This window comes from Parus major, chromosome Z (assembly GCF_001522545.3).
Source record: "Parus major isolate Abel chromosome Z, Parus_major1.1, whole genome shotgun sequence".
In the NCBI taxonomy this organism is placed as follows: Eukaryota; Metazoa; Chordata; class Aves; order Passeriformes; family Paridae; genus Parus; species Parus major.
This window is the reverse complement of record NC_031799.1, coordinates 37,374,101-37,390,501: the sequence shown is the minus strand read 5'-3', so window position 1 is coordinate 37,390,501 and position 16,401 is coordinate 37,374,101. Positions and strand designations below refer to the sequence as shown.

The 16,401-nt window shown below is 41.7% G+C and overlaps 1 protein-coding gene across 2 annotated transcripts in view; it reads right to left on the bottom strand.

Annotated features, from left to right (window-relative positions):
• DAPK1 (death associated protein kinase 1) overlaps positions 1-10,043 on the bottom strand; it is an 84,535-nt gene extending 74,492 nt beyond the window's left edge. The window contains exon 1 of one of the 2 annotated variants that reach the window (XM_015653426.3): positions 9,892-10,043. In XM_015653426.3, coding sequence (XP_015508912.1) covers positions 9,892-9,953 — 62 coding nt within the window. In that variant the 5' untranslated portion in view covers positions 9,954-10,043. The remainder of the gene's footprint in view (positions 1-9,891) is intronic. The other variant, XM_015653427.3, reaches the window with a different exon arrangement.
• Between the last annotated feature and the right edge of the window lie 6,358 nt (positions 10,044-16,401).

Genomic DNA, 16,401 nt, shown 5'->3' with positions numbered 1-16,401 from the left:
ATCTCCCCCATGGGCTGCAGGCGGATCTCTGCTTGCCCCAGGGATCCCATGGGCTGCAGGGCACAGCTGCTGCACCATGGTCTCACCATGGCCTGCAGAGGAATCTCAGCTCCAGCGCCTGGAGCATCTTCTCCCCTCCTTCTCCACTGACCTTGGTGTCTCCATGTGGTTTCCCTCACATGTTTGCACATCCTCCTCTGTGGACCTGATTTCTCAGCCTGAGAGAATTACAGCCTGTCAGTGGCTGATCTGTTCCCAAGGGAAAGTCTCTTGAGAGCTCTCTCACTCAAGGTCTATCCCTCTAAACAATTTCACTTTCTCAAAACAGTTCTGTACAGCTGTGGACAGAGTATTTTTCTCTTATCCCACCTATGGGATTCTCTTATCCCTTTACCAGTCATGATAAACCTGTAGTGTAAGACCCCATAAAAGCTGAAAAGTTCAAGGAATAAAAGTCTTTTCCTAACAACTTGTTCTAGTGTGTGCTGTGAATGAATCCACACTTCTACATTGTGTCCAACAGCAACACTCCTCTGGCTAGAGAAAAAACCAAAACCTGTGTCCCACTTTGGTTTGATTTTCTTTTTAAATATGTTATCAGAGAGGCCTTACCATTGCCTCTAATTGGCCCAGTTTTGGCCAGCAGCACGTCCATCTTCAGAGCCATCAGCCATTGGCTCTGCTGGACATGGTGGAAGCTTCCAGCAGCTTCTCACAGAAGCTACTCTGTGGCCCCCCCGCTACAAAAAACCAGGCCATGCAAAACCAACACGAGGGGTTGTCACCCATTAAACCTGGCAGAATGATTTAACCTGGCAGAATAATTAACTATAAACCATGTCAGAATAAAACATTATCAGTTATCATAGAAGTCAGCTGCACTCAGTTGTACCTACATAGCTAGGCAAAGTAAGCACAGTGCCAAATAACAGACACCACAAAGGATACACATGATTTGAAGATTTATGCATTGGCTTTTTTAGTCCTTTAGAAATACAGGATTACAAAATACCATATCACTAGTGAAGTTCAATCCTCTTCTCTAAAAACTTCAGCAAAGGAGAACAGAGATGAGTCTCCACACCATTTCTCTATGAGCATAAGATAGTTAAAAGTCACCAGTTTCCAGAAAATGAACAGCTGTTCTCATCCCATAAGCATTAATTTCAGAACACTAAAAGTCCAACAGACTGTGATCTGGGGAAAATGTCCCTTTGCTTTCAGTTCCTGTGGCATGAAAGCAGGTACTCTAAGTGCATACTTCTACAGGCACACCTAGCCAGTATCTCAAAGCTAGAACAACCACTGACACTTGAGAGAAGACTGAGGAAATGTGCAGGAGCACAGAAGCCAATTTACTTACCAGGCAGAAAGCAGGACTCCAAATAACTTGTGAAAACTTAGAAGCATACCATTAATTGCTCACAAATAAAGACATTGTGGAAATAAAATATTTCCAGTAGCCTGATTCAGTTACAGGCTCTTAGCATTCTGTTTTTAGGCAAGAAACAGACAACTGCTATCACCCCAAGTAACTTTTATCCTTTCCAAAACCTCACTCCTCTGAGTAATTCAGAAAAAAATTCTCAAACTATAGTTTCAATCAGTATGTAAAGACAGTTATGATTTATATTGACTATGAAATCTCCAGCTTTGAATAAAGCTTATGCATCCCCCTAAGTTCATGACCACCCAGTAAGGTATTTTTCTTTCTGTTAAATACAGGCAAGACCATCTGAGCTTCACAACAAACAGAGACAACAAGCAGATGGTACTGGGGAAGACTTATTCTAGTGGAGTGGCACACCAGGGTCCCTGCTGCTGGTGGTCAAGGCACCCACGTGGCCTGGACAGCCACACAACAATGCTTCCTCCTCAACACCACTGCCTCTGGAAGCAGAAACGGTTTGGCACATCAGCTTGCATAAACAGGAAGGAATAAGGGGAAGGAAATTACACTTCTCAAACCAAGAGAATAAGGCTGCAGACCACCATATGGATTAGTCAGTGACGTGTTTTACAGCACTGCTATAAACCATGTGAGTTATTCTGGGACTGGGTGAAAAGTATCTATTAGAAGATACTCCCTCCAACATCAATGTGTGCCACAACCAAAAAAAACCCACAAAACTCCAACATGCCTGTAATACCACACACTTTTAATACAACAGGACAACATCCTCATGGAGTACAATATGCATGCAAACTTTGAAAGACAGTATTAAAATGGATCTAAATCTAACAGTTACGATATCCTTATCAGTCTTCTTTTTCAGAACAGTACCATGCAATTCTTTCTTTTAATTTTACAAGCTCAATCTTGATACCATTTAGATTGCCTGATCATACTGGTCTCATTTCAACAGGTCCCATAAGATCATTTACTTTGAGGCAAGAAGCCTTTCCATTCCAGCCTGCAGAACCATCTGTGAAAACTGTAAATGTAAATATAGTTTCTTAAGTTTCTTTACTTCACCAACCATTTTTGTTTTTCCAGCGTATTAATAATATCATACCACTCACAGCATTGGGGTACAAGGCTAAAAGTTCTAAAGTCTTAAGTCTTTCTCAAGAAGCTTCATCTCACAGCTTCACCGCCTTAGCTTAGCATCTCTTCTTCACTTTAGAAGAGGACAGCATCAATCTCTCTGAAATGGAGGGACAAGACCTGCAAGTAACATGTGAAGGAGGATGTAGCAAGGTTTGCAAGGATATGGAGATATACCTGCCCCTACAACTCATCTCTGTCATTAGTCTGTTCCATAACTGCACCAAAGCCAACAGGAATGTCACCCAACAACTGACCAAAATGTGCAGGCTCCATTCTTCCTGTATCACTTCCTATGCAGGATCTCAGAGTTTAGCAATATTAGATTCCTTGACACTGGCCGTTGTGTCCAGTTCTGCAAAACTTCACATTACCCCAAAATTCACTGCATAATGTAGACAAGCAACAAGACAGTAAAGGCTTGAAGATCTCTAGGCTTTGTCTATGCTTTTCTCAGCTTCACCATCTCAGCCACAAACTCATCATAGTTAAGTATGACCTATTGTACTGCATGGCAAGTCAACACTGTTCAGGTTTAGTGGATAATCTTCCTTTGTGTCACCTGTCTTCCTGCAAGAGGAACAAAACATAGTTTGAGAAACAACAGTTTCAGAGCTCCTACAAAGCCACTACCATCCAGGAAACAAGCTGCTGAGCCACTGCTTTAACTGGCATCATTTCTTCAGAATATAAAACTGTATCAACAAGTTGCACAGGTTTTCTAACCAAGCCAGTTAAAAACAGAGAGACACCTGGACATTAAGGCAGGGTCTCAAAAGAAACACATAATATCCTCCAAAAACTGGTACAGTTTTGAATACCTCTGGCTAACTACAACAACCATTTATGAATATTACTTCAATTCCTATTGCACCTCCCATAGTTCTCCTCATTTCCAGCTTAAACTTCCTTGTCATCAGTTTATGCTCTTCTGCCTTTGTAGTAAAGTGATTATCTCCATCCATTCTGTATATTTAACTAGAAGTGTATTTCTAGAAGTATACTTATGGAGGCAATCACAACTGCATGTAGGCTGAGATTTCAGCCTATTCTTTCTGTTTGCTGAAGATTTTAGTACTTTCAGCTGATCTGAGAGTGTACACTTGCCATAAATTAGACATAAGGTGGGGTATTTTTCCCCTTTGACAGCAGCACTACATTAAAAAAATACACCAACCTGAAACAAAACAACCTACAGAGAAACATACAGCAGAGGAAAGAGATACTGATCCTTTGAACCACCAACATTACAGCCTGAGCTTTGAACAAAGCTCTCATGAAACAGCAGTGTCAGCCTCCCCTTCCTAGGCTAAAGGGGCCAACTTCTGTTCAGTACACATAATTCCAGCAGAGGAACTGACATAGCCAAACATCTCTAAAGGGAGAAAATGGGGAGGAAAAAAATCCAAACACCCCAAAACCCCCATGAACACTGAAGGACTAATCTGGAAAGCTAGAAGGACAGAATGAAGTTTCAGCACACCCCTACCATGCCTGCTGTGGCACTGATCATGCCTTACTGAGCCTGGCTAGAAGAAAAATCAGACAAGCATTTTTATCTGCTTCCTGATGAGTTTAGATTTACAAAGATTTGTGCATTTAAACCAAAAGCACAGAATAATCAGCAAGCTCTAGGTTTTATTACACCGTATTTTAAAAGACCTACAAAGCAGTCATTATTCTTCCCCAGAGAGGGAACTAAAGTAAGCAGGACCAAGTTATACCCAGAAAATCATCTGCATTTTTTGTGCTTTTCATGAAGCAAACCTCTCAGCACACTTTGTACAGCAGCAGTTGTCACCAGTGGCACTGTATGGTGACAGCTCTTGCAGCCTGTGCAGTCAGCAGCTTGCAGGTTATTGTGCATTTGTGAAAAGGCATGTCTGGGAGGCAAAGTGACTTGAGATTCATAATTTTTGCAACTATGCTTTCCAGTTAAGAAACCTTCCTTTTCAGTACCCATGCAACCACCAAAGCCAGGACTAATAGACAAGCATGGAACAATCAACTTTTCCTCCAAGGGCTGATAAAACATGTACATGGTTCACAAACAGCACAGTAAGGGTTATTTCATGTGATTTGAATTACACAACCTTCAATTCTTCAAATAAAAACAAAAGAGCACACAAAGACACCAGTCAACTAAGTTTCCTGGTCAAACAGTGGCTTTGTTGTCAACAGTGTTCCTTCTGAGGTCGTTTTCCCTGAAAAACTCATATAGTCCACTTAATTTAATTAATCATAATGTACTACTAAAATATGAATAGTTATAAAAACAGTGAATTATACACTTGCAGTATTTATCACCATGCCTGTGAAAAACACAGGAAATGGCACCTCAGAGGTCTGCACCTTACAATTCTTCAGTTTAACCACTTTACTGCTGCATGAGAGGGAAGGTTAACACATGCCTTATAATGGAGCAATGGAAATGAGCTTACAGCATGAAAATGCAAGGAAACAGAATCTGGAAGTTTCAACGCACCACAGTTAAGAATTTTGTAGTTCCCATGCAACAGTTTTAGCCTTACGAAACCATCTTTCACATCGCTCCTTCCTCTCCCCCATAAGACTTTTTGCTAATTCACAGGAAAAAATGTTACACTAGAAGATTATTAAAGATGGCTATCATGGGTTTTAAATGTGGCAGTTTTGAAAGGAAGTATCACCTGTAACGTGTTTCAGGTCCTATAATCTCACAACAGAGCCTGACAATACTGGTGCAATTCTAATACATGGGCTAGTTTGCACGATTAATTTAGGTCGTCAAGCCTGAAAAGCGCCATGAAGGTCAAATTCTGTTTGCCATTCAAGTTGGTTTGTTTGGGGTTTTTTCAGTGCTTTCACTTTCCTCCCAATATAGAAGTGCAATGTAGTTACAGTTACAATGTTTGGATAGATGACAGGCAGCCTCCGCAGTTATAAAAAGCAGTGCTACCAAAACCCAGTATCTGAATAATCAAAAACACATACATTCATGCACATACATATATATATATTTGTATATTCAGCCTACATACTCCCTGTTTACAATGGAAATAATTTTCCAGGGAAAAATAAAAAAGGTAATCCTTTTTCATTCAGCTCTGAATGGTAGATGAACATTTCACAGAATGTAAATACATATTTGCACAGCTCTCTGCTCTGTCTTATCAACATCTTCAGCATGTTATCCTAGGCATTTTTCTTGCACTACTGATAAAGCCATTAGGTACATTAGGTTCCTGCTTTTTACTCTTAGCATCTCTGTTTAGTGAGCTACCAAACAGAGTCAGAGCAGTCTCCAAAACTGGCAAGATTCGGTGTAGCTTTCCTTCAACAAGTTACAAGTGTTTCCTTAGTGAGTCCAACAGGTCCAAACAAGCCTGACATTCAAAACTGTTAGGTACCTCTTCCTACTTTCTGAATCAACAAGGACCTTAAAAATTTTGAAACACTGTGCAATGCAAACACCATTCTTCAGTTCCAAGACTTTACCTTAACACTCTGCATCTCTTTAGAAAGCACATGAAAGCCTGAAGGAAAATAAAACAACCTAAAATACCAAATGTGGGTGTTGGGGGTGAAGGAAGAAGGAGCTGTCTATGTGATCAGGAACTCACACAGACAAACACAATATGTATTTATAACACAGCTCTGGATATCTCTCCCTAAAATTATTTAAACGACACCACATTTCTCACAATACTATATGAATTCCCAGGCAAGGTCAGTCATGGGAGGTAAAAACATACCTTGAAAAGTTCAGTGTGCTTTGAAGGTCTTTAGTTGCTTGCTCACCATAGCAAGGTTTTTAAAACTACTGAACATGAATTCCTGACTTTTGGGCAGACTGAAGTAAAAGCACTGCAGGGTATTTAAAATGCACAGTCACATCACCTGCAACTGCAGGCAGAATTGAAATGACAAAATTGCGTTCAACAAATTTGTTACTCTTCCATAATAATGTTTACCACCCCTTGACATTCACGGTTAGATGATTACTTAACACATCTGTAGGTAGCCTGCATATGAACAAGTAACACATATAATTTCATATTTGTAAGATGGAAAACAAAAAAGTGTATGCAAAGCATGACACATTAATCAAGAACAATCTTCTCATATATTCCAAAGATAGCATTAGATCCATAAGTCTCCCAAGACTGCATTGGTACAAAAGCTAAAGATAAACCAACCTGAACAGCCATGAACTTGTCAGGAGAAATCATGTGTGGGCAAGAAAAATAAATAAGGGTGATTCTACCAGCATTCACAATCACAAATTTCCTACTTCTTATTCTCCCCAGACATAAATGAAAACGAAATAAAGACTGGAAGAGAACTCAAGACATTTTGGTAACAGGACTGTGATTATTGTTTTTTCTGCAAAAGCACAGTAAAACACCAGAAAACCAGGGAATGCTTCTTTTTTTTTAGCCCAAGCACACCATCATATCTTCTCCTTATTTCCCTAGGTTTTATGCTAAGCAATATTTAAACCTCCTTTATTACTTTATATCAAAAATTTAATTTACACAGACCATTTGCTTTCTTCAACACACCTTTCTTATTCAAATGATTTTTTATTCTAGTTACTGTCAGAAGTAACAAAGACTTAAATAATTTACAAGGGAAAACAGTGTAGCTTATTAAAGTCAAGATAATTAAAATTAAAATTCACTGAGCTCTTTCAAAAGGCAGGCTGGCCGAGAAACTTAAGGATCTTTTCATTCAAACACAAGTCTGTCAATAAAAACTCACCTGTTAATTTATTCATCTCTTTTGCTTCATGCCTGCAGCTAAGTAAGAGGAAATAAAAGCATTCTTCCAAGAGAAGGGGAAAAATCAGTTGATTTTGCAAAATGGAACCTTTCATCATTGCTTAGTTGAAGTATTAATTCACAATTTGGGTTCCCAAATGAATAAAGGAAATTTTGAAGTCAAAGGTGTTTTTAATATTCACTGGTTTTTTTTGAGTTTACAGCCTTAGGGTAACTACATTTATATGCAAACCTAACAGTCAGAAACCTAGTAAGGGGTAAATGAGGAACAGAAAGTGACAGGTTTCCAAAAAAGTACTTTGTGCAACCCTAGAAACTTAGGTTCAAAAAGAAGTTAAAAACACCACTGAAATAAACCATATAATTATCCTGAAGTTTTCTTGCTCTTATGGTTTTATGCCAACATTTCACACTGGAACAACTCTGGATTCTTAAAATGAGACTGAAGTTAAAGCTTTGGCCCTTTTAAATAACTATATTCCATTTTTAATGTAAAAGCCCTGCCAAACATTTCACAATGTTTTACCATCCACTGGTATTTTCTCAAATATATTGGCAAAAACTGCAGAGGTTGATAGATTTCTTTACTCTTTTTCAAGTGAAACCTAGAGTAATTTTAATATTCTTTAAAATTCATAACACATTACAGGCTTAGACTGCATGCTAAGCTTCTATAGCATTACAGCTAATATCATGTTGGTAAAGATCAAATTAATATACCATTTTTAAAGTGAACACCGCTACCTAACATGGTGTCAATCTGAAACTCTCCATTTGTTCTGGTTTTTTTTTTGTTGTTCTTTTACTACCTAGTGTTTTCAGTGTTTGCACTTCCCATACTGTAAAAACGAAATGCCTATTCTCCACTGCTGTGCTCTGGAGCTTGTGACTTCCAAAGAACATTTATTTGAAAAAAAAAAACAACAAACCTCCATGTATTTAAGCACTTCTTAAGTAATCAGCCTAAGGGCAATTGTTCTATTTCATAAATATGTATTAGGGACCAAACATTGCACTGATACTTCCTCTTGAACAAAAAAAAAAAAAAAACAACAAAACCAGGAGAAATTACATAAACCTTTACACATTCTAAATTTGAATACTGACATTGTCTTCTCCCCAAAGAACCTTAAAAACCCCACAATATATGTGTGTCTTTATTTTCTTCCATAAAGTCAATCATTTATCAGTACCTGTAGGCACAGCAATGGTTTTATTTTTAAGAGTCCAGAAACCTAAACCTGAATTTTGGAACACTGTGTAACATTTTTATAAAAACTGGAAACCAAATAGAGAAATTTTAGGTGCCAAAATAATTGTTTAGACCACAAAATCCACACCTATGCTTTAGCATGGTAACACGTCTTCCGATCAAGTTATCCAGCAAGTTAACAGTCTAACACAGAACGTTACTCTAGATGTATGAAAATGCGAACCCAGAACACTATGTGGAAATAAAAGTACATATTTATTGTCAAAGTCACATCAACAAACTTGAATATAAACGGGATGAAGTTTATTGGAAATACAGTACAATTAACTTTCTTATAATGTGGGGGGCTTCTTGGTTGGTTAGCTGTTGTCTGGGTGGGTTTTTTTGTTTGGCTTTGTTTGGGGTTTTTGTTTATTCTTATTTTTATTTATTTTTAAGAAATCATGAAATATTTCTAAGTTCCTGCCTATTCAGGTAACTTATTCACAGCACTTGCTATGACATTTGCTAGGACCCTTCACTGGGAAGGTGTGTGGAGGCAGATATGGGTGCGCCTGCTCCATGTATAGTGAATGCCCTGTGTCAACTGAGCCCTTGCTTTGAAATCACCAAGATGAACACTAGAAAAGGATTCTGCCATACTGGTTTGATAAAATGCCATTGGATTCTTCCTTAAAGAAGGGGGAAAGAATACGAAAAAGATTCTCGTGTAACATAATTCAGTGTTTCAACAGTCTGAAAACATGGAAAACACTGAAAAAACAAGGCATGACTAATAGTGCGAGCTCAGAGGAGCTCACAACTACACAGCATTCAAGAATCAAGGCTCAAGTAGGCAGCTCTGCATCTGCAGCGCTCTGCTCACATCCCTTAATCTGACTTCTAGCTCCAACAGCGATGCTCAGTGGTCTTCACCACAACTGTATCGATGGAATGCAGAGCTTCTCTCACTTCCTTAATCACGTTTATAAAGAAAAATCCAACACGCAATACAAACGCAGTCCTTCATGCTATGAACAATGCAAACTTCTCCCCTTCAAGCCCAGCCCGTTTCCAGTTCCCCGCCCGGCGAACAGCAGCGAGCCTCGCACTGCCACAGCTGCGCCGCCGGCAGCAGGTTCTCCCCTACGCGCCGCACAGCACCCGGGAGGGCGTCGAGCTGAGCAGGTACCACTTAGGCATGGACCCTGTCCAAAAATCTCATCAGACCCGTATTAAAAAGGCAAAGACGCGGTAACTTCAAATCCAACTCCCTCTTCCCTCTTGGCGCACCTCAGACATGGTGGAAAGGCAAGGCGGGTACGAGCCTGCCCTCGCCCCTTGCCCCGCCGGGCTCAGAGGCCACGGCTCCATCCGCCCGCACCCACCTGCCAAGGTCCTCGCCCGTCTCGTAGTGCTCCTCCAGGTTCTCCTGCCGGAACACCGTCATGGTCGCCGCCCGCCGTCGGCTTCAGCCCCTGCTCGGCGCCCTCATCACCAGCGCCCCGGAGCCGCCCCGCGCTCGGCTGCGCGCCCTGCGGAGCAGCGCGGAGGTGAACGCCCCTGCCCGCGGTCCCTCCCGGCGCCGGGGCCGCTCCCCGCCCTCCTCACCCGCCAAGGAAGCGGCACCCGCGGGCCGAAGGGCACCTCCCCTACCCTGCCCGAGCGCCGGGAGAAGAAAGCGGCGCCCCGCGCCCCCGCCCCTTCCCCGGCAGCGGCAGCCGCCCAGCTGCCGTGGCGGCCACCGGAGCCCAGCCGCCCGCTCCCCGCATTCCTCAGTGGCTCCGTTGCCCTGTCAACCGGGACGTGCCGCCGGGCCTGCGGCAGGAGCACCCCCAGGACATCCCCGCAACCCGACCCCGGGCGAGGCGGGGGATCCCCTCCGGGCCGGGGCTAGCGGCACCGGCTCTCCCCTCCCGCGGCGCCACCCGCTGGGTAAGCTCACCCTCCCGCCGCTGCTGCGGCTCCCGCCGCTCCGCGACCTGGGAAGCGGCGACAGCGCCGGGGCCGCTCCCGGCCGGCGCGCAGGCACTCGCGGTGTGGCCGCGCGGCCAATGAGGAGCGGCCCGCCCGCCGCGCCGCCCTCCGCCCCTCGCCGCGGCCTCCCGCCCCTGCCCCGCCACCGCCGCCCGGCTCCTCGGCCAGGTGCGCTCGCCCCGCCCCGCCCGGCACGGCCCGGCCCGGCCCGGCCCGGCACGGCCCGGCACGGCACGGCACGGCACGGCACGGCACGGCACGGCGAGCCCGGGGCGGCGGGACCCGCCCAGCGCGGCTCTGCCGGCGGCTCCCGGCACGGCCATTGTGTGCGCCCGCCGGCCGCGCCCTCCCGCAGCCCGCGCCTCCGCCCGCCCCGCGCCCCGGGCAGGGTGAGCTGGGGCCAGGGCAGCCGAGAGGATGGCGGCTGCTGCCCTCCGCCCACCCGCGGCTGGTACCCTGCTCTACCAAAAAAGCCGCCCCCACCCCAACGCACGCCCCGTCCGGAGCCCCCGGGCCGCGCAGCGGCGGCGAGCCCAGGACAGCCGTAGCCTGGTACACGCACCCACCCCGGGCACACCGAGTGTTCCCGGCCCTCACGGAGAAGGGAGCCTCTGCCTTCTCTCGGGCGCTCTCGGGCGCCTGAGAAAGCAAATGCTTATGTGCTGTTCGCAGGTATTCTCTTACCAGGCCACAATAATGACACTTTTTAAAAATACAAGGTACAGTCTTCAATCTCTACAGAGTGTTGCACCTTACATTTGATGTTTTTCTGTCCTCTTACGTGCTTCTGTTGCTTTTCTGGCTCAGATTTCCCAGCACTTCACGTTTTCTGTAGTGTACTGATCCCATGCCAAGTTGAGTACTGATTACATCCTGAAGACAAGTGTTTAGTAGCTCTATTTTCCTCCCATCCATTTTGTTCAGCCTTTGAAGGGTATATGACATCACATAACTGAGCAATTTTTAAGTTCCATCTGAACTTCTGAGGTGCTCAGAGAAAGAATGGCTCATGAAAGGTAATAGGAAGTTCAATGCACTCATATGATTTCACTCCTCCTTGATTTAGCACTTGAAAGAGCCTAGCCTTCAGACACAGGTCAACAAGTACAGAATCCCTGATATTTTCTGAGTGAGTTACAGAAAAGTGCAAGTATCAAAAATGTTTTTTGCCTCCATTGAGGTCATCTGTAAATTGAAGGGAGGGTATTTGATTGGATTGCTAGATGTGAAGTTACACAAGACCACCTGCAAAGAGGGCAGCATGATTGCATCTCAGCCTGAATTTAGATTAAAAACAATGCACCCCTCTTTCATTTATAGCCAAAGATGCAGGAGTATGGATGCTCTGCCTTTTCTTCCACCCATCTTCTATGTGTTTAACAGGTTTTCAAAGTCATGACTCACACAGTTTAGGCTGTCAGATTTTCAACACAGCTCCAGGCTTTTAACAAACACTTTGAACACAGGTTCAAAAGTTCATTTTGATTTTGGAGATTGTTCCTTTGCTGAAAATAAGGACAACTAGTGCAGCCAGCCCATGGAATTTCCAACTCTCCAACCTGGCTTGATCTTCAGAGTTTTTACACTTCTTTGATGTGATATGTTTTATGGGAGCCCTGAGCTCATACAAGAGTAACGTTCCTTGTACCTTGTATGTATTTTGCATTTCAAGCAATGCTCAAATGTGTAATTCAGTATTACTCTTTATGTCCCAGCCCTGCTTCAACTGAAGGAAATGGAATTTTGCTATTGATTCAAGTAAAGCAGGTCCACTTTGGAATCAATACACCATAACTGAGATAATTACCAAGATGCAAAGGAACAACAGAAAAATTAATTGCTTAAATATTTCTCTTTCCCCTTTCATTAAATAATTGTATTAGAAGGTGGAAATCTTGCAACTGCATCTAGGTCTAGGATGCCTGAGTTCTGTTGTCCAGGCCCCTCAGGGACTAGAGGGATGTGTTTGAATACTCCTATTGCAGCAGCAACAGCCGAGGTCACCACGTTGTATGCATGAGGGGGAGTCATGCTCCGCTAGAGTGAAGTCAGACACAACAGCATATCCATGCCACGGTACACACAGGTACAGAAGAAGAGGTCTGACAACAGACGCAATGTTCCTGTTTCTTCAGAGAAGTACTCACCTAGTTTTGTCGATGCAGTCCACTTTTAAAGGGCTTGCCAATTCCTGGTGGGGCTCATCTGGAAGTCTCGGAACAGTTAGTTTAGGTGAAAACCTAGTCCCATTTATATGCCTTCAAAATGCTCATCAATGTTCATGAGAGTTATATTGGATTGTACATGTAGTAAATGGAATAAATAATTCTAAATTGCTGTCAAAAATAAATCAGCAATTATGATTGTGGTTTACACTTATAGGTTTAATAGCATATTGGATGAAATTCAGCCCTGATAACTTGATGGCAGAATCTCCATGATTTCACGGTTCCATGATTTCAAGCCAGAGTGACTATTTCACTTATTGTAATATAGTGAAATAATAAAAAATAATAAAATAATAAAAAATAATAACTCCTTACTAACACCATTGTAACTCAGGAGTGATAGTGCTTATTTCAGTGTAAAAGAGGCTCAGGAGCAAGATTAGTTACAAGAAGTGTGTTTTCAAAGGAGTGATTTGTGCCTGCCAGATTACTACCAAAAGTGTCTCCTGTACATTTTGTTGAATTGAAAAGCAAGTGTTCTGTTTCTCAGTCAATATTACAAAGAATCAAATTTGCAGAGTATGTGTATCCCCAAGCAGTGTTAAGAGAAAAAGCTACATTGTTTCTGCAAGTCAAGTGATTCATAGCACTCTATAGCCACTTGGCTCCTGAACCTACACAGCCTTTTCTACACAAAATTAACAGACAAGGAGACATACTAAGTGTACCATTTCAGGATAAATCTTTTCAAAATCACTGTCAGATTATTTTCTGACATCCAGGTAATACGTCTCTCCTAATAACATAAGACTAATTACAGCAAAGAACATAAATTACTTAGGCTGGATATTACTTCTTCTGTGTATAGTTTTCTTGTTATGAGATCAGCATTTGTTTTCAGTGTGACTATAGAAGCAATTTCCTGGGTTATGTGTGATATCCTCTGCTGATTCATAGGTTTTCCATCCCTATTTTAATTTCTTACAAAGCAGTCTAGTTACCGTCCCCAAAAACTGAGCTTCCTTATCCATCATAAACATCAGGGATGATAGCATAATTGGAAGGTGACAATTGGTGTCACAGAGCCACTGAATTTTAGCAAACCCAAAGCACTTTTACTACAAAAGTTTCTCCAGGTGTGCCAGTGACTTTTGTGATTAGATCTTGCATCACTCAGAAAGTAGACTGAAAACACTGATTCACAAAGGCCTGGAGCTGCTGACAAGGTAGGACGTCTAGCCTCACAAGGCAGTACTTTTAGTGCAGTAACTAGACTCAACTAAGTAGTGCAGAGTAAATTTTTCTAGGAGGGGAGATAATTCCTTAGCCTTTCAATCAGTAAACAAAACACTGTGTTGTTTAAAATTGCAAATATTCATTTGATTTCTGTATTTTGGAAGACACATAGGAATAAAGTTGATAGAAAATTATCAGCATCGCTGTTCTGGATGTATCTCAGAATGACTAGTGCCTCTTCTATTCTGTATATTTTTATGTCAGTTCCTCAGGGAAAAATAATAAAAAAAAATCATCTCCCAAGAGACTTACAGCTAGCCTAACACCTATGAACTCCTGTGTTTATTCATCAGGGACCCATACCTTGTACATACCCAAACACACGCTCTTCTCCACTGAAATATGCAAGCTGTCGATGGAAACAGGAAGACTCAGATCTGTGGTGGATGGATCATTTTCCCTGAAGCTCAACTATGATCACAAAAACCTTTGACAAATGACCCAAGTATAATCACTAATCAAAATCAGGGTTAAATAGCAATTACATTCCTTTGATTTATAATAATTCTCACATGTAGGTTTGGTCTCTGTGTTATTGTATGTTTATTTAATAGAAAATAATCTGCAGATGATTGATTTTAATTTTTTTGGCAGAACAGTTTCTTTCTGAAAAGAATGTTTACTCCAAGTCAAAACATTTTGACAAAGATCATGTTAATGTATAATTTTGGTAAGGTAGATGTTTATTTTCTTAAGTTTAGTTAAAATATCACTTTTAATAAAGTAAATCTTTTTGTTGTATATAGGATAACATTCTATGGTGCAAAAATATGTATGTTCTAAAATAGCACGACTAAATAATTTGGTTTTTTCTTTTTAATTCTGAGCTCAAAGGGTTTGATTTCCTACAAAAACAAAACAAATCAAATATGTAACTGCATTTTTTGTAATTTTTCTTCAGTCAGGCCAGAAGATATTCTAAACCTACATTTGAAAGAAGAAGTCAAGAAAGCACTTGCTAGAAACCCTTGGTAATTCACATGCTACCTCAAGAATTTTACAGGGAAAATGAGGGATGTATTTGTACTGTATATTGCACTATAAACCTTGAACTTGATTGGCATCTCAGTATTGTGATATGCATGTTTAATAATAAATTTTATAATATTTGCTGTGATAAAACAATGGGCTTTGCATCAGCTTTTACGCAATAGGTACTAGATTTACTGCCACTCAGCTTTGAAATATAAAAGTTCATCAGACCTATCAGTAATATATGATACAACAAAACCACATTTACTCAGATCAGTAAGTTTCATGGAGTATTGGATGACAGGATGAGGTAGCATTTCCAGTCCTGTCTTTATGTCTATTTATTCTCTTTTCTTTTTTAAGAGAGGCTGTACAATTCTGGTCAGTATAGAAACAAGGAAATATACATATATACAAAAGTATACATATATACAAAAGAAACCAGTTAATAAGGGAACTTAAGTTTATATAATGGCTTTAATTCAGTGCTCCCCAAATACTTTGCAAGCATTGTTTCCTTTAATTATCCTTTCCTACACCTCCTACACCTCTGTAACAGCTAGGTGTAAAGTAATTTTACTTGTAGATACTGAACAGGTGCTCCATAACCTCACCATAGATGAGAACCAGCATTACAGAAACCCATGTGAAAGGCAGAAGAGATTGGGATAGTGCCTGTGGTAGTTTATTTTGGTGCTGTAACCCACCAAACTTCCCACACCACTTTCCTGCTGATGTCATGTGTTAGAAGGTAAATGTGCTTGCTGACACGTGGCCTTGGCTCTTTGCCTGCTTGTGGGTTCAAAGCCACCTGTGGGTTCAAATTCCTTTGGAACAGTATGGTACTGTGGTGGTCATAACCTTATCCTTAGAAATAAATGCTGAGTACTCTTTAATATAATCATTCTTTAATGTAATCATTTTACAGATAAGTCATGTGAAGTGCAGGCTGGATATAGGGTTTAATCCCCAAACCATGGATGCATATTTAGCTGCTGAAAATGATTTTACTTTTTTAGCAAAACATGACTAAACTCTACATGAAGAATGTCTGTAGGATCTGCATGATGTGCACAGTATCAGACTTGAAATAAGTGATGATGACTGAAAAAAGATGTTATCCTAACACTTAACTCCTTATTCTAGTTTGACTCTAAGATTGTCTCTGTCAGATACCATGAGACAAGACACCTACACGATAGTGTTTCCTTTGAGGATGCAGTGTGAAAATCTGGATTTAAAGTCATTAATGCTCTTAACTGCTGCCCCAGATTTTTCCTGTCTCAGGAGGTCTGGCATGACACAAATACCACTGTGGAGTCCACAATAAATACCTTGTTGCTACAGCAAGCATTACTATCTCTTTGGTTTTGAAAGCACATTTACCACAGGAATCTCAAATCTGTACACTCATCCAAAACTCAGTCTTCACACTGGCAGGCTTGCATGTGCCTGTCACAATTTTTATTGGAGAAAAGCTATAAT